Raw genomic sequence first — 23387 nt, forward strand, 5'->3', positions numbered from 1 at the left:
AAATGGTCCAAGCCCACATCAGACCCAGTTGGTAGCAGGGTCTGGGTTCCAACCCTGACCTGGGTGACTCTGGAGGCCAGGTTCAGCCCACTCCCCAGCTCTTAAGAGCTGCTTCCTAGTGACCGGGCCTCTCCAACACCGAGCAGGGCCCAGAGCAAAGGCTGGGGATGAGTGGACTTCAGAACTGCAGCCGTGGGGACTAGGAGGCCGGGGTGACAGGGAACTCCAGCACCTGAGGCCATGGTGACATGGAGGGGGTATTCCTGGCTTGGGGAGCAGGCAGGGTGGAGCTGCACGCTGCAGGAGGGGCCCTGGCAGTGTCCGAGTGGCCACCACTGGTCTCAAGAATGTGTGAGAAGGGAGCCAAGACTGCGACCAGAGACTGAGGACTGTCCCCTCGACTCGCTCAGGAGGACCAGGGCAACCTCCTCCTGCTTGGAAAACACTTTTATGATGTCACTTTCCAGTGCACATGGTTTTTGTTTTCTTTTGTTTCAGATTTCTCTGTTGTGCCTAAGAACAAAGTTACTTTAGAACTAGAAGCTATTTGTGTGCTTTGTCTGGGAGCCATTAGCTGGGGGAGGTGATGAGACTATGGATTACCCGCCAGGAGCTGGGGGAGGGGGGTAATAGCTGAGTAGAGGTGGGTGGGGGGTGGGGGCTGAAACCTGGGGGCCTCCATGCTCCCAGCCTTCCATGTGTGGTTTACACCAAGAACCCTTTCACGCTCATGGCCGCCCTAGGAACTGCTGTTATTCCCACTTTGTAGCTGAGGAAATCAATGGTGGGAGAAGTTCAGTAACCTCCCCAAGTTCAGGGAGTTGGTTAAGCAGTGATTGGGGCCAGGCCTTCCTCAGAGCCCATCCTCCCCCATCCTCTTCCGTTCCCAGGGTGTGGCCAGCCCCTGAAGGAGGGCTGCGGCAGCGGTCAGGTCTGCTCTGAGGTTGCCCTTCTGCACGGAGGCCCGCGATGCCCAGAGAACGGGTGCGGGGCTCCTGGATTTGGAGGCCGCCCCTCAGGCCTCACAGTGGCGCTGGCCATGCAGCTGAGAAGCTGCTCTCAGGGGCCTGGGAGTCGGGGGGTGCTTCAGGGGAAGGCTCCATGTTGTCTCAGGATCTTGCCTGTAGGTCTGGGGTGAAAGGGGGCTCCTTATCAGTGGAATGTCTTATCAATGAAAATTTGCCTCTCAAGTTATGCAGCTGCTTGTGTGCCTCTGTGTGTGTGTGCGTACATCTATGTATATGCATGTGAGTGTGTGTATCTGTGTGCATGTGTGTGCATATGTGTGTGTTTCGGTGTGTGTGTGTGTATCTGTCAGCCTGTGAGTGCGTGTATGTATCTCTGTGTGTATCTGTGTGCGTGTGTGGTTGTGTGTGTGTGTGTGTGGTGTGTGTGTGTGTGTACATCTATGTGTATGCATGTGAGTGTGTGTATCTGTGTGTGTGTGTGGTGTGTGTGTGTGTGTGTGTGTGTGTGTGTGTGTGGCATGTGGCAGTTGGGGTGGAGCAGGAACTACCTTAGGCAGTCCTGGGGATTAGGAGGAGGTTTGTTGCTTCTGCGTTTTGGAAAAACAATTCCTCGCACAGGTAGTTCCGTCTGCTGGGTTCACCTTCTCTGGGCTGAAGTGGGAGAAGGAACGCCATCTCTTGGCATTGGTTGCCGGGACCTCTGGGCCTGACCCCCTCGTTCCAGATGGTGACTTTAATGGTGACAGTCAGGGACTGAGGATGTCAGGAGCAGGCGGGTGTCTGGGCCTCAGCTCCACGCTCCCTGGCGGCCTCCTCTGCCTGTCTGCTGCTGGTCTCCAGGCTGCTGGTCTCCAGGCTGCTGGTTCCGTGAGAAATCCCGTCTGCTTGGGCCTAAGGGCACGGGTGCCCAGTATGGCCCAGGCTCTGTGTTGTGGGTTGAATTGTGCCCCACCCCAACATAGGTTGACATCCTAATCGCCTAAGGACCTCAGAATGGGGCCTCATTTGGAAATAGGGCGGCTGCAGGTGTAATTAGTTAAGCTGGTGGTCCCTAATCCAATATGACTGTTGTCCTTACGAGAAGATGGCCATGTGAAGGCTGGACACAGGGAGAAGGCCAGGCGAAGACAGCAGCAGAGACTGGGGAGGTGCAGCTACAAGCGGGGGGATGCTATGGGCTGCCCGCAACAGAAGCCGGGAAGAGGCGGGAAGGGGTCTCCCCTGCGGGTTCCGGAGGGGGCTGACCCCGCCAAGCTGATTCAGACTTCTGGCCTCTGAGCTGAGACAGCAGTTTGCAGGGTTAAGCTACCCTGTCCATGGTGCTTTGTTTTAGCAGCTGGAAAGCTCGCCGAGCTGGGAGCTGAGGGTGGGCCCTGCGAGCCCTCTCCGTCCGGGCTCCTGGTTCCTTCCTTGGAGAAGACCCTCTGTGGTTTGCCTTCTTCCTCCTCACAGTCGGCCCCTTCTCTGTCCATAGGCCCCTCTTCCCACAGCGGAAAGCACATTCATTCCTCCAGCACCCCTGGGACTGGAGACAGGGCCTGTGCTGGAGGGAAGGATGAGAGGGAGGGATAGTTCTGTTTATAGATGCACAGGCCCTGTCTCCAGTGCTAAGGTGAAGAAGTGCCAGTTCTCCCGAAGACACTGCAATTAGAACGGCGGAGTGGCACTCCCTAATCCTGTGCTGCCTCCGGTTGGGAGGTCCTCATCCTATCTATTCTGCGATGTCTCGGCTCCTGTCTCCTCTTGGCCCCTGCCACGGGGGAGTGGGAGTCACCTGGGATCTGATTCATTCCCTAAGCTTCCCGAGCCTTCTGTGCTGTGAAGCCGTCCTGACAGCTGTGGCCGGCAGGCACTGTGTCCCCGGAACAGGCCTCCTCGATCTGGGCCCTGCTTCAGGGTCTCCCTCACTAGTTATCTTTGTATGTGTGTGTCTGCCCGGCTAGCCTGAGCCCCTGGCATCCTGTCTTATTCATCTTCCCCCTCATGTGAGCACAGGGCACCGGAAGTCCGTGCTCAGGATGTGGAAGCTGCTGCCAAATATGATGGTGCTGCTGCCCAGGAAGGCTGAGTCCTTTCTGGGCCTGTAGGCCCTGCACCACCAAGTCCCTGTCTCTCTCCTCGCCCAGATCGAGCAGCAGCCGAGGCTGTGGAGCACACGGACGCCAGGGACAGGTTGGCTTAGCAGCACCTTGAGATGAGCTGCCTTGAGGGAGAGGACCTGCGGGGTTTAAGCGTTGGGTCCCAGGAAGACACGGCCCTGCCATTGGAATCTCCGGGGTGTCCCACTCAGCGCAGCAGGCCTGCAGCCTCCTGTGGGGGCCCGTGGGCTTGCTGCTGTGGCTGGAGACAGGCACGGTGGCTCTGACTTCACCTCCGTCGGCCTGAGCGTGGCATGCCCAGGGGCCAGGAACTATCAGATGTGCTGCAGTGGTTTGCTCCAGGCTGTGGTTACATGGTCTGATGGACCCAAGTCTTTGGTGCTCAAAGGGGCTTTCCTAAAATCCGGAAACACTCCTCCTGGGATCTCCTGTTTCCTAGCTCCATCCAACCCAGCAGCAAGGCCTTTAAAAAAAATCTTCCTGAGGTTTCGGTGCTTTTTGCTCAGGGTGTGTGTCAGAGAGCGACAGAGTGGGGGAGGGAGAGAAGGAGAGGAGAGGGAAACTGAGAATCAGATGGAGCGCCTGTGTCGACAGCACAGCTGCTGAAGGAGAAGGCTGGGGGACCTCCGCCCTTCCCAAGACGCTTTCCCATCTGTGAGTTGGTGGCAGCGCTTGCCTGCTAGAAAGCTGGGGGAGCTTCCAGTCCTTCCTCCTCCCGTTTCCACTTTGGGCACCCCGAGCATTCTTCCTGCTTAGAGCTCAGCCAGAGCAGCACAGGTGCGATCCAGGAGCGGAGCCTGAACAACGCCACTCTGTGCGGCTCTGGCCTCTGTGCTGCCTTATCAAAGCCCTGGTGATTCTGGGCCCTGCGGGAGGGGGACTTGGCCTGCACATCCCCGTGTGCCCTTCACCACACCTGGGTGAGGCTGTCCTTGTGCCAGGCAGAGATCGCCCACAGGGGGACCCAGAAATGCATGCGGGTGCGCGCAGGTGGAGGGTGCGCGCAGGCAGGTGGAGGGTGCGCGCAGGTGGAAGGTGCGTGCCCAGAGAGCCGGCTTCACCCATTCTGGCTCCAGGTGAGAGGACAGCTTCCAGGAGGAGAGTCAGGAGGCCTAGAATGAAGGTGGGGACGTCGTGGGCCTTGCTTTCAGGCCTGAGAGAGATGAGCAGAGTTCCATCTGCTGTCCCAGATGGAGTAGCGAGCTTCAGAAGGTTGAGTCAGGTTGGAGGATTCCGGAAGCTCTGCATGTCCCTGCATTTGTCAGGGGGCTCCCCTGCAGACTTCATTGGCAAACCTGAACAAGGTGCTTATCTTGGGGGGTAATTGGGAAGGGGGCAGCTGGGGAGTGTGAGGGTCTCATTCCAGAACTTTCCAAAGGAGTGGGAAGAAGAGACCCATCCTCACCCCAAGATAGAGTGTGTGTGATGCTTTAAAAACAAAGGAAAAGTGTTGGGAGCCTGAGCCATTATGAATCAAAAGTTGTCCCCTAGTGCCCGGCTGGTGTGGCTCATTGGTTGAGTGTCGACCCATGAACCCCAAGGTCATGGTTCCATTCCGCATCAGGGAACATACTGGGTTGGGGGCTCGATCCCCAGTAGGGGGCTCGATCCCCAGTAGGGGGCGTGCAGGAGGCAGCCAATCAATGATTCTCTCTCATCATTGATGTTTCTATCCCTCTCTCCCTCTCCCTTCCTCTCTGAAATCAGTTTTTAAAAACCTATATTTAAAAAGTTGTCCTCTAGTGACCAGGTTATCCCAACAAGTCCAGGCTCTTGAGTTGCCTCCCACAAGCCCCGCCCCCTCCAGCCAGGCCCCGCCCCTGTAACTCGACCTCCCTTCTGCCTTGAAGATCCTGGAAGCTACCAGCTCTGCCACCATGCTGTGTGCCATTGGGCACCTCCCTCTACCTCTCTGGGCCTCGGTTCTCCCAAGGCTCGTGAGGTCCTGCTTCCATGGGAGTGAACACTGTCTGTGAACTGTGTGCTTTCGACCCTGAAGCACCTGATGTGGGATGCTGTCTGGAGGCTGCGTCAGCTGCGTTGGAGAAGCCATGCCCACCTATCTAGACGGGGCAGGTCAGAGACAGCAGCCTTTCCTGCTGCTGACGACCATGCCTTGGTGTTTGGATGCACTTGTAATTCATGAAGACCTGTTCTCCCCTAAAACTATGGACATCCTGTGCCCCAGGCAGGGCTGCTATGACCTGTATTTCACAGACGGGCAAAATGAGGCCCAGAAGCGTTAGGCCCTTCCCCAAGGATCCATGGTCCCTAGAGACCAAATCAATGTAAATTAATGTGAATTAGTATGAATTGATGTGAATTAGTACAGATTAATGTATATTCGTAGAAAGATGACCTGACCTTGAGAAAGTCATTAACATCCCTAAGCCCCAGTTTTTTGTCTGTAAAGTGATGATAGTAATGATCACAGGGTCACACAAAGTAATAGAGGCCAAGGCGTCGGCATACTTGGTTTTATTGTGCTTCGCTTTATTGCTCGTCGTGGATATTGGGGTGTGTACAAATTGATGTTTTGTGGCAACCCTGCCTTGAGCAAGTCCATTGGTGCATTTGTCCCCTCCGTGTCTCTGGGTCACACTTTGGCGATCCTTGCAGCAGGTGGTGTGACTTGCTTTATTGCAGTATTCACTTTACTGCATTGATCTGGAACCAAACGTGCAGTGTCTCCGAGGTAGACATGGCTAGCACTGGTTAATGTTCGCCATTAGTAACGGCGTGGAGCGCAGGGCCTCATTCTCAGCGTGTTCTCCCACCCTCCGCTTCTCTCTCTCTCTCGTGCCTTTCCCTCTTGGAGCTAGACACAGTCCCCCAAGGTTTTTCTCGGGAAGCCTGGCCCCTGACCCCCCTTGTTTCTTCCCTCCAGACTGTAAATTCACCTGCCACCCAGAGTGCCGCCACCTGATCCAGCTGGACTGCAGTCAGCAGCAAGGCCCGCTCCGGGACAGACCTTCTCCAGAGTGCACCCTCACGCCGACCTCTGGCCAGGTAGGCAGCAAAGCTGGGGCGCCAGGCTGGGAACAGCTTTCGCAGGAGCTCTGGTGAGCAGGAGGGGGCATGAGTATTGCACATGTGCTGGATGTTGGGGTCCCCTTCTGGCCAGATGGGGTTCACAGACACACATTCTGATTCTGCATCCAGTTCTGATGTGTGGGTGTGTTTCCCTCCCCCCCGCCCTCCTCACACACACAACACCAAAGCAATTCTCTGAAACCAGCTGGATGTCTCTCAGTTCAACTTCACTCTCTGTGCCCCCTCACCTTCAGATGCTCATTGCAAGTCCAGGTGGTCCCCTGGGCTTCTGACCTGCCGGCTATAGATTGGAGGTTCCCACAACCCCTTCCTTGGGTTTCATTGATTTGCTAGAGCGGCTCGCAGAACACAGAGAAACACGTTACTTAGCAGATTATTATAAAAAGATACTGAAAGGTTAAAGTTGGTGATGGAAGGGCAGGCTAAATAGCCATCTCAGACGGTGAATAAAGAAAAATGGAATTTATTTAAGGAAAAGGGGATAGGGATGGGGATATCCAAAGGGAAGGGCTACCCAGCACTGGGCCAAAGGGGAGTGGGTCCATAGATGACGGCAAAAATGCACTTAGGACAGGGAAACAAGGAAGGGCATAGGGGAAGCAACAGGAGAGCCTGGGCTGGGCTGCTCTGGCTCAGGGAACCTGCCTTGGAGACAGGTTCAGGGGGTTAGCCCGGGACGAGCTGCCGCTGCCCGTTGCTCCCCTGGTTGGGGTCTCTTATAGGGAAGAGGGGGAAGGGAATGCCAGGGTGTGCTCCTTGGAGGGAGAGCGCACGCTGGGTCCCTCGTCCTGAGAGTATTTCTTTCTCTTGCAGGTGGAAATCCTCGGGGAGGTGTCAGGGGAGGGTCTCAATAGAATGTTCATCAGCTTTCCGGGTGTGCTTTTTTAGGTCATGGTCTCCACTGATTGGCTGGCGCCAGGGCAGAGGGTCATTAGTCAATGTAGCTGGTCCTGAGGCAGCCAGGGCAGCACTTGTCTGGTTTTGCTGCTTTTCTGGGCCTGGAGCTGAAATACAACTGAGGCCTAGATGTTATCTTCAGGAAGGAGAAGGTCAGGGCATCTAAATCGCCCGACATGCCATATGAAAGATCAGGGGTCCAAACCGCATGAGCAGTGAGTGTAATGTTTTGAGTTGATTCCTGGGGTCTCTATTCTGTTCCATCGATCTATCTAGATGCCTGTTCTTGTGCAAGTACCAGGCTGTTTTGAGTATACTTGCTTTGTAGTATAATTTGATATCTGGTATTGTTATTCCTCCAACTTTGTTCTTCTTTCTCAAGATTGCTGCAGCTATTTGGGGTCTTTTTTGGTTCTACATAAATTTTTGGAGTACTTGCTCTAGATCTGTGAAATATGCCGTTGGTATTTTAATAAGGATTGCAAAGAATCTGTAGATTGCTTTGAGCAGTATGGACATTTTAATGATGTTAATTCTACCAATCCATGAACATGTTATAATCTTCCACTTGTTTATATCTTCCTCTATGTCTTTTCCAATGTCCTGTAGTTTTCCACGTACAAGTCTTTTACCTCCTTGGTTAAGTTTATTCCTAAGCATCTTAATTTTTTTTGTTGCAATGGTAAATGGGATTATTTTTTTGGTTTCTCTTTCTGAGAATTATCGGTGTGTAAAAATGCCACCGATTTCTGGGTGTTCATTTTGTATCCTGCTACATTGCCAAATTCTTTTATTAAATCTAGTAGTTTTTTGGTGGAGTCTTTAGGGTTTTCTATGTACAATATCATGTCATCTGCAAATAATGAGAGTTTTACTTCTTCCTTTCCAATTTGGATGCCTTTTATATCTTCTTCTTGTATGATCACTGTGGCTAGGACTTTCAGTACTATATTGAATAGGAGCGATGAAAGCAGACATCTCTGTCTTGTTCCTATTCTTAGAGGAAATGGTTTTGTTTTTGCACATTGAGTATGATGTTGGCTGTAGGCTTGTCATATATGGCCTTTATTATGTGGAGATATGATCCCTCTATTCCCACATTGCTAAGAGATTTTATCAAAATGGGTGTTGTATTTTTCTAATGCTTTTTCTGCATCTATTGATATGACCATGTAATTTTTGTCTTTCAATTTGTTTATGTGATGTATCATGCTTATTGATTTGTGGATATTGTACCAGCCTTGCATCCCTGGAATAAATCCCACTTGGTCATGGTATATGATCTTTTTAATATACTGCTGGATGCCACTTGCTAATATTTTGTTGAGGATTTTATTTTTTTTTTATTTTTTTTTTTGACTTTTTTTTTTTAAATAAATCTTTATTCAGATTATTACAATTATTTCTCCTTTTCCCCCCCATAGCTCCCCTCCACCCCTTTCCCACCCCACCTTCTGCCCTTACCTCCCCCCCACTGTCCTCATCCATAGGTGTATGATTTTTGTCCATTCTCTTCATGAACCCCCCCATACCCCTTTCCCCCTGAGAATTATCAGCCCACTCCCTTTCTATGCCCCTGATTCTATTATATTCACCAGATTATTCTGCTCCTCAGGTTTTTAATTCACTTGATTTTTAGGTTGGCTTGTTGATAGATATGTATTTGTTGTTCATAATTTTTTCTCTTTACTTTTTTCTTCTTCCTCTTCTTTAAGAATACCTTTCAGCATTTCATATAGTACTGGTTTGGTGGTGATGAACTCCTTCAGCTTTTTCTTATCTGTGAAGCTCTTTATCTGCCCTTCAATTCTGAATGATAGCTTTGCTGGGTAGAGTAATCTTGGTTGTAGGTTCTTGCTATTCATCACATTGAAAATTTCTTGCCACTCCCGTCTGGCCTGCATAGTTTCTGTTGAGAAGTCAGCTGACAGTCGTATGGGTGCTCCCTTGTAGGTAATTAACTGTTTTTCTCTTGCTGCTTTTAATATTCTCTCTTTGTCTTTTGCTCTTGGCATTTTAATTATGATGTGTCTTGGTGTGGTCCTCTTTGGATTCCTTTTGTTTGGGGTTCTGTGGGCTTCCTGGACTTGTAAGTCTATTTCTTTCACCAGGTGGGGGAAGTTTTCGGTCATTATTTCTTTAAATAGGTTTTCAGTATCTTGCTCTCTCTCTTCTTCTGGCACCCCCATAATTCTGATGTTGGTACGCTTGAAGTTGTCCCAGAGTCTTCTTACATTATCTTCAACTTTTTGGATTTTTTTTTTTGCTTTTTGCTTTTTCGGTTGAGTGTTTTTTGGTTCTTTGTATTTCAATTCTTTGACTTGATTCTTGTGTTCCTCTATTCTGTTTCTGGGTCTCTGTATAATATTTTTTATTTCAGTCAGTGTATGTTTAATTTCTAGTTGGTCCTTTTTCATATCTTCGAGGGTCTCGTTATATTTATCGGCCTTTTCTAGGATATTCTTAAAAAGTCTTATAACGGTGGTTTTGAATTCTATATCCAGTCGTTTGTTTTCCTCCATTTCTTTCGTTTGTGATCTGATTCTTTGACCCCGCATTTTCACTGGATCCCTGAGTTGGTAAGGTAGATATTTGTGCTAGGTTTCCAATATGGCCCAGTGGGTCTGCTTCCCCAGTTAACCTGAGGTGGACACTCTTGGTGCACCCCTTTGTGGACTGTGTGTACAGCCTTGTTGTAATTAAGTCTTTATTGTTGTTGGTATCACTGGGAAGAATTGACCTCCGGGCCAGTTGGCTGTAAGGATCAGCTGTGTCTATGCTGGGAGAAGCCCGGTGCTGGAGACAGCCTTATAGGATTAGACTTGCCAAATTGCAATAGCCTCTGTGCTCAGCTTGGATGGGGTGGAGTCTCAGTCTTGGCTTCCTGTCAGCCCCGCCCCTGCGCGCATGTGCGCTTTCAGTCCTCCGCCTTCCCCAGCTCGAGTCTCCGCCTGAGAGTCCAGACTCCCCCCACAAGAGCGTGGGTCCCCAGGGGCTCGCCTGGAACTGGGGTTCACTGCAGTCAGAACTGGGGCTCGGTGCAGTCAGAATCCTCTGACTCCCCTCCACTAGGGAAAGCCTGTGGCAACCCCCGCAGCCTTTGTGCGCACCGGCGCGGCGCGCGTGCGCACTTTCAGTCCTCCGCCTTCCCCGGCTCCTGAGTCTCCGCCCGAGAGTCCAGACTCCCCCTACAAGAGTGTGGGTCCCCAGGGGCTCGCCTGGAACCGGGGTTCACTGCAGTCAGAACTGGGGCTCAGTCAGGATCCTCTGACTCCCTTTCACTAGGGAAAGCCTATGGCTACCTCCGCAGCCTTTGTGCGCACTGGCCCGTGTGCGCCTTCAGACTTCTGCCTTTCCCAGCTCGCGGTCCGAGGCTTCCTAACCCCCTTCCGCCAGAGGAAGTCAGCCAAGCTCTCAGCCGCCCTTCCTCTCTGCGCGCACAAAGCCCCTTTGCCGTACCTCCAATTCTCTGTGAGCTTTTCTCCTTCCTTCTAGTTGTAGAATTTTCACTCAGCCTGCTTTCCTGTGGTTCTGGATGGTGTCCGTTCTGTCTTTTAGTTGTAGTTTTGAAATTGTTGTGCGAGGCAGCAGTTTAGGTGTTTACCTATGCCGCCATCTTGGTTTTCAAGTCCTTTTGTTGAGGATTTTAGCATCTATATTCATTAGGGATACTGGCCTGTAGTTATCTTTCTTTGTGGTGGCTTTATCTGGTTTTGGAATTAGGATAATGCTGGACTCATAAAAAGAGCTTGGAAGTGTGCCTTCCTTTTGGATTTTTTTGGAATAGTTTGAGGAGGATAGGTGTTAATTGTCCTTTAAAGGTTTGGTAAAACTTCCCTGTGAAGCCATCCAGACCAGAGCTTTTGTTGTTTGCTCGGAGTTTGTTTTATTTTGTTTTGTTTTTACTTAGTGTATTTCCTCAGTTGTTATTGGCCTATTTAGGTTTTCTGATTCTTTCTGATTCAGTTTTAGAAGATTGTTTTTTTTTTTTGTTTTTTTTTAGGAATTTGTCCATTTCGCCCAGTTGTCCAGCTTGTTGGCATATAGTTGTTCATAGTATTTGCTTACAATCCTTTGTATTTCTGTGGTGACAGTTGTTACTCCACCACTTTCTTTTCTGATATTATTTATTTGGGTCCTCTCTCTCTCTTTCTTGATGAGTCTGGCTAACGGTTCATCAATCTTTTTATCTTATCAAAGAACCAGCTCTTGGTTTCACTGATTCCTTGTATTTTTTTAGCCTCTATGTCATTTATTTCTGCTCTAATTTTTATTATTTCCATCCTTCTACTTATTCTGGGATTTTCTTGTTGTTCTCTTTTAATTCTTTAAGTTGTAGGGTTAAATAGTTTATTATTAATTTTTCTTGTTTTTTTTGAGGTATGCCTGTAGTGCAAGCATGTCAAACTCGGGCCGAGGCATGCAGCCTGCTGGCTGTGGGTTTAACATGCTTGCAGTGCTATGAACTTCCCTCTGGGACTCCTTTCACTGTGTCCCATAGATTTGGGGCAGTTGTGTGTTCATTTTCATGTTTCCAGGACATTTTTTATTTCTTTCTTGATCTCATTGGTAACCCATTCATTGTTTAATAACATGCTATTTAGCCGCCATATGTTTGAATGTTTTTACTGTAGTTTATTTGTAATTTTATTCCATTGTAATCTGAGAAGATACTTGATATGACGTCAATCTTCTTGAACTTGTAGAGACTTGTTTTGTGTCCCAGTGTGTTGTCTATCTTTGAGAATGACCCATGTGCACTTGAGAAGAATGTGTATCCTGCTGCTTTGGGGTGAAAGGTTCTATAAATGTCAGTTAAATCCATCTGATCCAGTGTGTCATTTAGAGTCTCTATTTCCTTGTTAAGTTTTTGTCTGGAAGATTTATCCAGTGAAGTCAGCGGGGTGTTAAAGTCCCCTACTATGACTGTATTGCTGTCGACCTCTCTGTTAAAATCCTCTGGAAGCTGTTTTACATATTTAGATAGATGCTCCTCTGTTGGGTGTATATATGTTTACCAGGGTTATATCCTGGTGTTGGATTGATCCCTTTAGTATTTTGTAGTGACCTTTACTGTCTCTTGTGATGTCCTTCATTTTGAAGTCTATTTTGTCAGATATGATTATTGCTACCCAAACTCTTTTGTTGTTGTTTTCATTTGCATGGAAGATTTTTTTCCATCCCTTCCTGTCATCCTGTGTGAGTCTTTTGTTCTGAGGTGGGTCTCTGGTAGACAGCATATAATTGGTTCATGTGTTTTTATCCATTCAGCTACCCTATGTCTTTTGATTGGAGCATTTCATCCATTTACATTTAAGGTTATTATTGATAGGTACTTACTTATTGCCATTTTAATTCTGTATGCCTCTCTCTCTCTCTCTCTCTCTCTCTCTCTCTCTCTCTCTCTCCTTGTTATTACAGCAGTCCCTTTAGTATTTTTTTTTCAGTGCTGGTATGGTGGTGATAAATTCTGTTAGCCTTTTTTGTTTTGTTTTGTTTTGTTTTTGGTCTGGGAAGCTCTTTTATTTCACCATCTATTTTGAATGATAGCATTGCTGGATATAGTAATCTTGCTTTCAGATCCTTGTTTTTCATTACCTTTAATACTTCATGCCATTCTCTTCTGGCCTGTAGAGTGTCTGATGAAAAATCAGGTGTCAGCCTTATGGGAGCTCCTTTGTAGGTGAAAATTGCTTTTCTCTTGCTGCCTTTAAGATTCCTTCTTTGTCTTTAATTTTTGGCATTTTAATTATGATGTGTCTGGGCCTGGGCCTGTTTTCTTCTTGATTGGGACTCTCTCTACCTCCTGAACTTATGTGACTTTTTCCTTCACCAGGTTAGGGAAGTTTTCTGCCATTATTTCTTCAAACATGTTCTCTAACCCTTGCTCACTTTCTTCCCCTTCTGGTACACCTATTATGAGAATATAGTTATGTTTCATGTTGCCCCCAGCTCCCTTAAGCTGACCTCCTGTTTTTTAATTGTTTTTTTCTTTTTGTTCCTCTGATTGAGTGATTTTTTCTACCCTGTCTTCTAATTCACTGACCCGATCCTCCACTTCTCCTAATCTGTGTATTCCTTCCACTGTGTTCTTTATTAGTGCTATGTCGTTCTGCATAGTTACTATATCTTTTCTCATGCTATTGAGCCTCTTTGCCATAATTATTCTGAACTCTATGTCTGATAAATTTCTTATCTCCATTTCATTTAGCTCCTTTTCTGGAGAATTCTATTGTTCTTTCATTTGGGGCTTTTTTTTTTGTCTCCCCATTTTGGCTGCCTGTTTGGGTTTGTTTCTGTGTATTAGGTAGATCTGTTACAACTTCCAATCTCTAGTGCAGGACAATGTCAGACGCTATTTGTGACTGGCCTTGAATACTGTTTGGAGGTATTAGCAATTCACAGCTTATGGCTTCCTCTGCTGGGGCTGGGTGCCTTTGAAAAGGACTGAAATGTGCACCAGGGTCTGCTTTTCCTAGCCCCAGTCCCTGGATTAGATCAGGCAAAGACTCAAAGCCTCCAGTGACCCACCTCTCCCTGAAGTCCCATTGACACTCAGGTGTGATTAGCCTCAAGCTATTGACCACAGGGTGAGGCAAGAGGTCTTCCAACAGGGTGGGTCAACTGCCTTCCCCTAGGCAAAAACCACCTGGATAGCAAACATCTGAGGAGAACGATGTCGTCTGAGGAGAACGTGAGGGAATGACTCAGCATAGGTAACCGGGATGGAGGCCCTCCAAGCTCTAACCCCAGAGCCCCCAACCCTTGGATCTCCTTAGACAGCTCCAGTCCACTCTTCCCTCTCCCTGTCAGAGCCCAAGATAAGTGGCTTCACTCAAAATTTTGTGTTGGCCCTTTAAGAGGGTGCCTGCATTTTCAAACATCTCTCGCCAGGTGACAGCAACCATGCTGCTTTTCACAGCCATATGGTATGTGGGCATCTTTCTCAGTTCTGGTGCTCTGGGCTGGAGAGCCAAGCTTGGTATTTAGACCCCAGAATTCACAGTGGGGGGGACTCCCTCCCGCCCCCCACAGCTGAGCTATCTCTCGGGGACTTCAGCTGCTGTCTATGGGAGCCCTGCCATCTCTTTCACACCTCTGCCCTTCCTACTTTCTGTCCTTGGGCATCTTTTCTCCAGCTAGTCCTCAGGTGATTTTTCAGGGTGGTTCTTCTGTATATTAGTTGTATTTCCAGTTTGGTCCTGGGAGAATGTCCATGTAGCATCCACTTACTCCACTGCCATTTTTTAATCTCCTAGCCCCCATGTTTAGGTAGGGTCCAAACATCACCTCATTAACATGACAAGAGACACCTTGGTTGCTCTCATTACTCAGGAAAGTCCTAGGGTTTTATGAACTCTGTGCCTGAAATGGGGATAAAGACCAAATATATATTTTTTTGTTATAAATCTCAATATCACACACATACATCTCTTGGGAAGCAAATAGGATGTGTGCTTTCCAAGAGACTGGCCGAGGGGTGTGGAACAGGAACAGTGACCCAGAGAAGTCTGCAGTGCCCTGTACGGAGCCTGCTTTGGCCCAGGGCTTTAAGCCAGAGGTGTGGGTATGGGTGAAGGGTGGTGGTCCCAAAGAAGGCTCTTGAAGATGCTTTGAGGCCTTAAAGCCCTGGGGCAGTAGGCATGTGGAGCTGCCAGCCAGGCCAGATCAGCCTCAGAGGGGCTAGGCAGATAGCTTCCACCTGAGTTAAAGGGCCAGGAAAGTGGATGCCCAATGCAGCTCTTGGTTCTGGACTTTGCCAAGGCACTTGAACCAGATGTGTCTGAACTTTGATGTCTAAGATTTGGAAGGGTTACAGGAGAGCATTTTTTTTTTTTTACTCTTACATTGAAAAGGCCTTTATTGAGGATCTACAATGTGCCAAGCGCTGGTGAGAGTAGGGATAATTAATGATACATCATAGTTTTTGTCCTCAGCTTACATTCTGGCACGGGAGGCAGAATATAACCAAATAGTATATACTGTGATGCATGTTGCCATAAGAATATGAACCAAGTGTTTTGAGTCCACAGTGCAATTGTTTCTGTAGGAAATCAGAAAGGAATTCCCAAAGGAGATGCCATTTGATCTGAGTCTTAATGTCTGAGTCAAAGGTTGCTGGTCAAGGAAGTAAGGAGTGTTCCAGGACACCATCCATGTATTCATTTGACAAACATGTTTTGGAAAAACAAACACAAATATGTTTTGAATGTTGACCACATACAGGCCCAGGAAATCCAGGGACTTAGTGATGAAGGAAACAGATATGACTCCTGCCCTTGCTGTGCTTGCAGTAGAGCAGGGAAGCAAGACTTTAAACAAACAAGCCCCATGTGTGTGAGAGACAATTCAGGTGCTGGATAGCTGCTTATTTCCTGAAGAGAATCTGAGAGAACCTGGGGAACCCAGGATTTGGCCCCCAAGCCCCCAGAATAGCTATCCACATGCTTTTTCAGACCTCGATGCACGTGATCAATGATGTCCAATCATCTGATCCACCCACGGGTGTTACCTGCCTCTCAGCTATTCCCTCATGCCTTTTTCTCCCACTGAGAAAGCATTACTAGAAAGCAAATAGGATGTGTGTTTTCATAAAAATGATATTGAATCAGTTCTAAAATATGTATTTTAGCCCAACTGGTGTTGCTCAGTGGTTGAGCATTGACCTATGAATCAGGAGGTCATGGTTCAATTTCCAGTCAGGATACATGCCTGGGTTTGGGGCTCATTCCCCAGTGGAGGGGGAGGGGGCCATGCAGGAGGCAACTGATCAATGATTCTCTCTCATCATTGATGTTTCTATCTCTCCCTCTCCCTTCCTCTCTGAAATCAATAAAAAATCAATCAATCAAAATACGTATTTTAAAATTCTATGCTCCACACGCTTTGGAATAGTAACTGCTATGGTATGGCCTGAATGTAACCTAGCCTCTTGGGAGGGCCTTCTACCTATCCATCCAGGCGGTGGAGTGGGGAGGGCAGGAAAAGGAGAAGACACAGATCTGACTCCCAAAGCCCTGGTGAAGGTCTTCCTTCGAAGAAGGAAAGGGGGGGTTACTAGCACATCATGTAGCAACATTTCCTAATCTTATTTAAATAACTCTTTCCTTTCCCAGTTTTCTGTCCCATCTGGAAGCTTCCAAGTCTCTCTTCTTTCTGTTCCCCTTAATTCTACCCATCCCCCAACCCAGAGCCTGCTTCCCGCACTACTTCCTGGGCCCCCCTCCGTCTCCTCTATTCCTTCTTCTAAAACAGCGGGTCTCAGAAGGGGGTGATTGACTCCTCCCCACCGCCTCCCCACCCCGGGGGCATTTGGCAGTTTCTGGAGACAGTTTTGATGATCACAACTGGAAGGTGCTACGGGCATCTGGTGGGTAGAAGCCAGGGATTGTGCCCCCTACAGTGCACAGAAAAGGTCCCTACAGCAGAGTCATCTGACCCCAGATGTCAACAGTGCGGAGCCCTGGCCAGGTAGCTAACTTGGGTAGAGCATCATCCCGGTATGTCAAGCTTGCGGGTTCAATCCCTGGTCAGGACATATACAAGAATCAACCAATGAATGCATAAATAAGTGGAACAACAAATGGATGTTTCTCCCTTTCTCTCTCTCCCTTCCTAAAAACAAAACAAAACAAAACAAAAACTAATGCTGAGGTTGAGAAACCCTAGAGCTGCGTAGCCAGCTACCAGGTGTGGTGAGCAAAAGGCCCCAGAGCAGGGCCTGGGGTGTCTCATCCTCAGAAAGTCAGCAGTGAACAGGTGCTCCCCCGTCTGAGTATTTGGAAGCAGAGTGACCCCCTTTCTCTCTGTTGGGCCCCTCTGGCAAGCGGCTGTGTCCAGAGCAGAAGCACGCTGACCTGTAGAAGGAGCCACACAGAAACATAGAAGGAGCCAAGTCCCTTGTGGGCGGGGGAACAGCCCTCAGTCAGCAAACGGCCTGGGAGAGGGGGCGGGGGGCGGCTCGGTGGAGGAGGGCTGCTGTGTTTGCCTTGGACAGGCCTGGCTGCGTGCTTCAGCACAAGTGGGGCAGGACCTGGCCTTCTATCAATAGAGTCCGGGCCCTGCTCCAGGCTCACTCGCCTTTTCTGAAAAGCTGGTTTGTGCTGATTTCCGCCTTGGCTTGCTTTTCTGTTCAATACCAGGATGGACTTGCTTTCACCTTGACCCTGTCACCTGGGCTGGCTAACCTAACGTGTGAGGACATTTTCCTGGGGGGTTATGGTGGCTGGGGCCTTGGTCTGAGCTCAATCTGAGGACGTATAGCTGTTAGGGGGTCTCAGCTTGGTGGCCTTTCTCCTCTCTGCTCTTTAAGGAGAAAAACAGAATCATGGAATTTCCTCCGTCCGGAGAGAACCACTGTTAGGTAGCATTTTTATTTTTTTCTTCCTGCCCATTCATACACGTTTCCAGGCACTGTTGAGGCCATCCTCTAGGTAAGCATTTGGCTCAGCCTTTGGAAGCCGTAGTCCCAGGGTCCTCTGTCTCCTCTCTGCCACGCCTGAGGGCGGCGGGAGGGAGGAAGAGGGGCAGATGTGTGTGTGTTGGCGGGAGGGGGCGGGGAGGACTCCGAGCCCCAGCTCTTCTCACAAGACCATGTGGGGTGTGCGTGTCTCTCTCGGGCAGAGGAACCGGGGAAGGGCGGCTGGGAGCTGCCTGTGCTGTTGGCAGCCCCAGAAGCAGTGGTTTGGCATCTGTCCTTGGACATCCCCGAGACCTGTGATGTCCGACTGTTCCCCTGGGCGCCCGTTGTTGACCAAGCAAATCCCTTCAAGTCCCCCCAGATCCCGTCTGCAGGTTACGCCTGCTTCCCCGAGAACACGAAGGCCGCCAAACGCTGCCAAACCGGCTGCGGCTCTTGTTTTTTTTTTTTTGGAGGCATGCCCCAGAGACTTTTTATAGTCAGGTGGTGGTCTTAAGGGTGCTCGTACCATGCCTCCCCGGGATGGAAAAGACCCTCGGGGTTCCCCAGTGCCCATGATGAAGTGAGACCTCTGCTGGTCTGGGCTGGTCCTCTCATTGCCTTCGGAAAAGCAGGCCCGAAGGGAGGGAGTCCTTGCCCCAAACTGTTCGTTCTCACCGCCACCTGCTGCGCCCACGGGGATCCTGGGGGCCTGTCCCTGTGGCCTTTGGTGCTGTTTTTCTTGGTACCTGGAATGCACAGTTGACAAGAAAAAAGACTTTGTTCCACTCGAATCGCTGCAGCCAGGCATTGACCTTATGTCTGACAGGCCGCTTCCTCCCCCTCCTCCGGCCTCCGGAGCCCAGGAGCAGCGCTCAGGAACCAGACGCCCAGGTCCCCACCGCCAAGTCTGGCCCCTCCCACAACAGTTCCCAGACCTCACTCGGGCCCTTTCCACTTAGGGTTCTGGCCATACCCACGTCCCACCTCTGCTATTATGCACCTAGTGTTTCTCTTTTTTTTAAATATATTTTATTGATTTTTTTACAGAGAGGAAGAGAGAGGGATAGAGAGTTAGAAACATCGATGAGAGAGAAACATCGATCAGCTGCCTCCTGCACACCCCCCACTGGGGATGTGCCCGCAACCAAGGTACATGCCCTTGACCGGAATCGAACCTGGGACCTTCAGTCCACAGGTCGACGCTCTATCCACTGAGCCAAACCGGTTTCGGCACACCTAGTGTTTCTCTTTGAATAGACTTACTCAACTTGAGCTTGTGTTAAAGGGACTTTGAAAAGCCTAGAACCGTGGTCGGCAAACTGCGGCTCGCGAGCCACATGCGGCTCTTTGGCCCCTTGAGTGTGGCTCTTCCACAAAATACCACGGCCTGGGCGAGTCTATTTTGAAGAAGTGGCGTTAGAAGAAGTTTAAGTTTAAAAAAATTTGGCTCTCAAAAGAAATTTCAATCGTTGTCCTGTTGATATTTGGCTCTGTTGACTAATGAGTTTGCCAACCACTGTCCTAGAATCACTGTTTGATGGACTTAGGATTTTTTCCTGACACATTAAATTAATACTTAATCTCTAAAATGAAAAGAAAAATGTGTCTAAGGACGGCCTCAGATTCCTTTGCACAGATTCACTGAGCCAAGCACTGTTCTAAAATCCCCAGAGCCATTGGTGGGAACGGCTGTCTGCGGAGTCCACCTCGGTACCTGCCTACAGTGGGTGCACTGGGTGCAGCTGGTGCCCGAGGGGCACTGAGCAGTGGAAAGAGCTTCAGGGAGCTTGGAGGACATGCCAGCCACCCATACTCCTACCCGGGTGCTTCCAAAGGAGAGATGGACCCACATGTACCAACAGGGAATAGCGAGAAGTGAAAACCAGTACACACGGGACAAACCCAGTTGGGGTGTGTGTGTGTGTGTGTGTGTGTGTGTGTGTGTGTGTGAATGTACAGGGAAGGTCTGGCAGATGCCCGGCCAGCCGCTGGAGGAGATTTCACTTAGGAAAGGGTGGGAGTGGAAAAGGGTGGAGTTTTGCTGTTCCCTTCCGTGCTGTTTGAATAACCAGATACTGTCATGTGTTTCTAGTACAATATTTTCTAAAAAGGTGGTACATGTTTTCTTAAGCAAAAGAGAGACCCCTTGCCTAGGTGACAGAAGAGCTAGGTTCTAGTCCAGACTGTGTAGACGAGATCATTGGTGTGACCCAGGACAAACCTCCCAGTGTCTCAGCCTCAGGTTTCCCCTCTGAGAAATGGGACAGTAGGCAGGGTGGTTGTGAGGCTCCATGAGATGTTGGTGGCAGCCTGTGCAGATGAAGGGGTGAGCATCCAGGGCCATTCTGGTGCCTCCAACGGCCTAATTGGATTTTTTTTAAATCACATCACCCCTGTGGTGAAGGCCCTCAGTGGCATCCTGTTGCCCTCCACTCCGGTCTAAACCTGGATTAGCACATGAAGCCTCACGGGCGGGCTCTGCCAATTCTCCAAAACACCGGAAGGATGGGTTACTGTCCTGTATGTACCACCAGGACACTATGCCTTTGAGATTTGGGTGGGACCTTCTAACTACAAGACTCAACGATTATCTCCTCCTTTGCAGCCCAAGTTATTACTCTACTCCATTGATAAAAAGACCAAGACTCTGTCCCCATTCTTCCAAGCTTCAGGGTAGATCAGCCCGGCCTGCTGGTCTCAGCCTGACCGGTTGCTGCTGCCTTTCTGCCTGCACCCCTCCCCCCATGAAGCTGCTGTCATTCCTTAGCAGGGCCCCTCTGGAACCATCTCCTTCAGCCCCTGCAGCCGCTGAGCGGTGACTCAGCTGGCTTGTAGAGCTAAGTTTCCTGGCACCCTGCCCCCCGCTCCCTCCCCAGTCTTGCCACTGCCTCTGTACTTGGGCTCTGCCTTTCCAGGGGAACCACCTGGGGCCAGTTCTGCCCCAGTCTTCAGCCCAGTGGCCATGTGCTGAACCCTGGACTACCACAAGGGGGAGCTGGGGAGCAAGAAGAGAAGTTGGAGGCGGGGAGAGGGAGGGGAGAGAGCAGGTCTGTCCCTCCTGAGGGCCCGCCTCTCCCTCTTCCTAACAACCCCTCTGGATAGATACCTGCACACCTCAGCAGATTCTGGGGCCTGGGGCCCCTCTGAAATGCTCCATAAATGTTTTGAATTGTGGTTGATAACAACAGTAGCTACTATTCATTGAGGCATAGCATGTGCTCCACTTGTTTATCAATTATTGAGGCATGTTGAAATCTCCAACTTTAATTGTGGGTTTTCCAATTTCTCCATATAGTTCTATTTTCCTGTATTTTGAAGCTCCATTATTCAGTGCAGAAACATTTAGGATGATTATTTCATCTTGTTAACCCCTTTACATGACAAAATAACCTTCTTATCCCTGGTTATATTCTTTGCTCTGAAATCTACTTTGTCTGATATCAATGTAGCCACTCCAGCTTTCTGTTGATTACCATTAAAATGGTATTTCTTTATTCATCCTTTTACTTTTAGGCTATTTGTGTCTTTGTATTTAAAGGTCATTCTTATAGACAGCAAATAGTTAGAACTTCTTTTCTTTAATCCAGTCAGATAATCTCTGCCCTTTAATTGGGTTATTTAGATCATTTACATTTAATGTGACTATTGATACAAGTAGATTTAAGTCTGTCATCTTACTATTTGTTTTCTATTTGTCCTATCTATGCTTTGTTCCCTTTTTCATTTTCTTGGTCTTCTTTTGGCTTAATTAAATATATTTTATGATTCCATTTTATCTCATCCACTGCCAGCCTACCTACATGTGCCAGTCCCCAGCCTCTCTCTAAGCTATGGCTACATCTGGGACAGCCACTCCACCCTCCACAGATTTCCCTCCATGCTCTAGAAGCCAGAGGTGCTGGCCAAAGCTGTTAGGGATTTGACTTCCGTAGACAGTTGGCCTCTCACAGGAGCTGCCCCAAAGCCTGTCTGAGCAGCTCAGGCCAACCCACGGGAGCCCACTTCTGGCCAGGCAGAGCTGAAAGGCATCCCAAACAGGAACTATTTAAGATCCTGGCTCTGAGGAGGCATAGAGCTCTAGTATTTATTTCTCTAGAAATCCTTAAGCACCAGTGACATTTCTCTGTGCTCCTCACAGCCCCAGCCACTGCTTCTATCCTGGAAGCAATAGGCTGCCCGAGATGACCTCTGGCTGGGCCAGGTCAGGCCTGCGGCTCTGAGGAGTCAACAGAGCCCTCTTTCTATGTGTGGAAGTACAAGACCTGTTCACACTGTGACCACACCGCCCTGGCCATCAGAGGACTGGCCTTGCCGGGAGAGGGGCCCTGAGAGAGGTGGTGTTGATCAGAAACACCTTTGGGCTTCTCTAGTCTTCCTAAAGGAGAACAATTGGAAGGCAGACTCCTCGGGCCTGACTCAGACCCGCAGGAGCTCTTCAAGACCTTGGCTCATGTAACTGCCACGGTGTCTGTAAGTGTCCAATCGAAGCTGTTAGCCTGGCAGCCAAGCAAGAGAAGTGCAGTGTGGGCTAGAACCCCCGAGAAAGCGACCCTTCTGTGAGTCTAACCTAAAAGGTGTGCAGCCACTCACCTCTTATAACAGGAAGCCGTCTGGGGAGAAATTAACTTCTCCGCTGTGCACAGTCAGTTCGTGCTGTCAAATGCTCTTCTCAGGGTAGGAGGTAGCATTCTTTTTTTTTTTTAAATATATTTTATTGATTTTTTACAGAGAGGAATAGAGAGTTAGAAACATCGATGAGAGAGAAACACCGATCAGCTGCCTCCTGCACACCTCCCACTGGAGATGTGCCAGCAACCAAGGTACATGCCCTTGACCAGAATTGAATCTGAGACCTTTCAGTCCGCAGGCCGACGCTCTATCCACTGAGCCAAACCGGTCAGGGCAGGACGTAGCATTCTTAAGATGCAACCCAGAGAGGACAGCTGGGAAAGGTGGCTTCAGAGCGGCATGGGAAGGTGTGGGAGGTGTAGTGGTTATTGGCGAATACGGGTCAGGAAGTCAGGAGGAGGTAGGAGGAGGATATTGACAGGCAAGAACCAAACCACAAGAGGGCAGGGTGGCTGCTGGGAAAGTGAATTGAGGGAACCTTGATTGTGGCTGGAGAGGACTGTGAGCTGTTGACTCGGCATTGAAGGAGCCACTCAGACTATGGGATGTCACTGGAGTCATCGGAGGAAGGACAGCAGTTATAATGAAAAATTGTCAGACACGGAGGCTCCGGGCTTGCAGTCTGATTCTACTGTTTACTTGCTGTGTGACCACTCTGAACCTCAGTTTACTCTTCTGTAAATTACCTTCTTGCAGGGCTGTGAGGATTGAGGTCATGAAATGTGTAAGAGTTCGGTGAGTCGAATGATAACTTCTTATTTCATGTCCTACTAGACTGCACATTATGAGAAGGCGGGGGGACTCTGCCGTATTTGAACCTGAACTTGAACCCCGAGCTAGTGCTTGCCACGTACAAGGTGCTCAGTAAAGATTTGTTAAATGAATGTATGAAAGAATAAGCAACTAGATCTTGACACATAGTAGTTACTCAATAATTATTAGTTGATAACGGACTAGGAGGTTTTGTGTTATCACAACGGTGATCAGATCTTGGTCTAGAAGGGGAACTTGGGCAACAAGGCGGCAGGGCGTTCGGGGGAGGCACAGATGGGAACAGGGAAGCCGCTGGGAGGCTTTGCAATAATGTAGGCTGTGGCATTCCTGGAGATGGGAGAGACCGGGGGAAGGAGCGGGTGGAAGCGAGGCAGGGAAGAGCGAGGCTGCAGGGGGAGGGGCTGGGTGCTCAGTGAGCAGGTACCCACCTGGAGCTGCCTGGAGACAAAGGATTCTGAGACACGAGTCTGTGGGTGTGGTGGATGCCATCGGCGGCACGGAGAAGACTCGGGCCCCTGGAGACATGGGCACGTAGGGGAAGAAGACAGTCCTTGGCTGAACTCG

General features: G+C 49.3%; 1 protein-coding gene across 2 annotated transcripts in view; it reads left to right on the plus strand.

Moving 5' to 3' along the window:
- Window positions 1-23387, plus strand: part of RASSF5 (Ras association domain family member 5) — a 73009-nt gene that overhangs the window by 18998 nt on the left and 30624 nt on the right. For both annotated transcript variants that reach the window (XR_013959393.1, XM_080647302.1), the window contains exon 2: window positions 5955-6076. Coding sequence is in view for 1 of the 2 variants with exons in the window: in XM_080647302.1 (XP_080503428.1) it covers window positions 5955-6076 (122 nt within the window). In the remaining variant the exon portion in view is untranslated. The remainder of the gene's footprint in view (window positions 1-5954; window positions 6077-23387) is intronic.

The sequence above is a fragment of the Plecotus auritus genome (genome assembly GCF_963455305.1).
Source record: "Plecotus auritus genome assembly, chromosome: 12".
NCBI lineage: Eukaryota > Metazoa > Chordata > Mammalia > Chiroptera > Vespertilionidae > Plecotus > Plecotus auritus.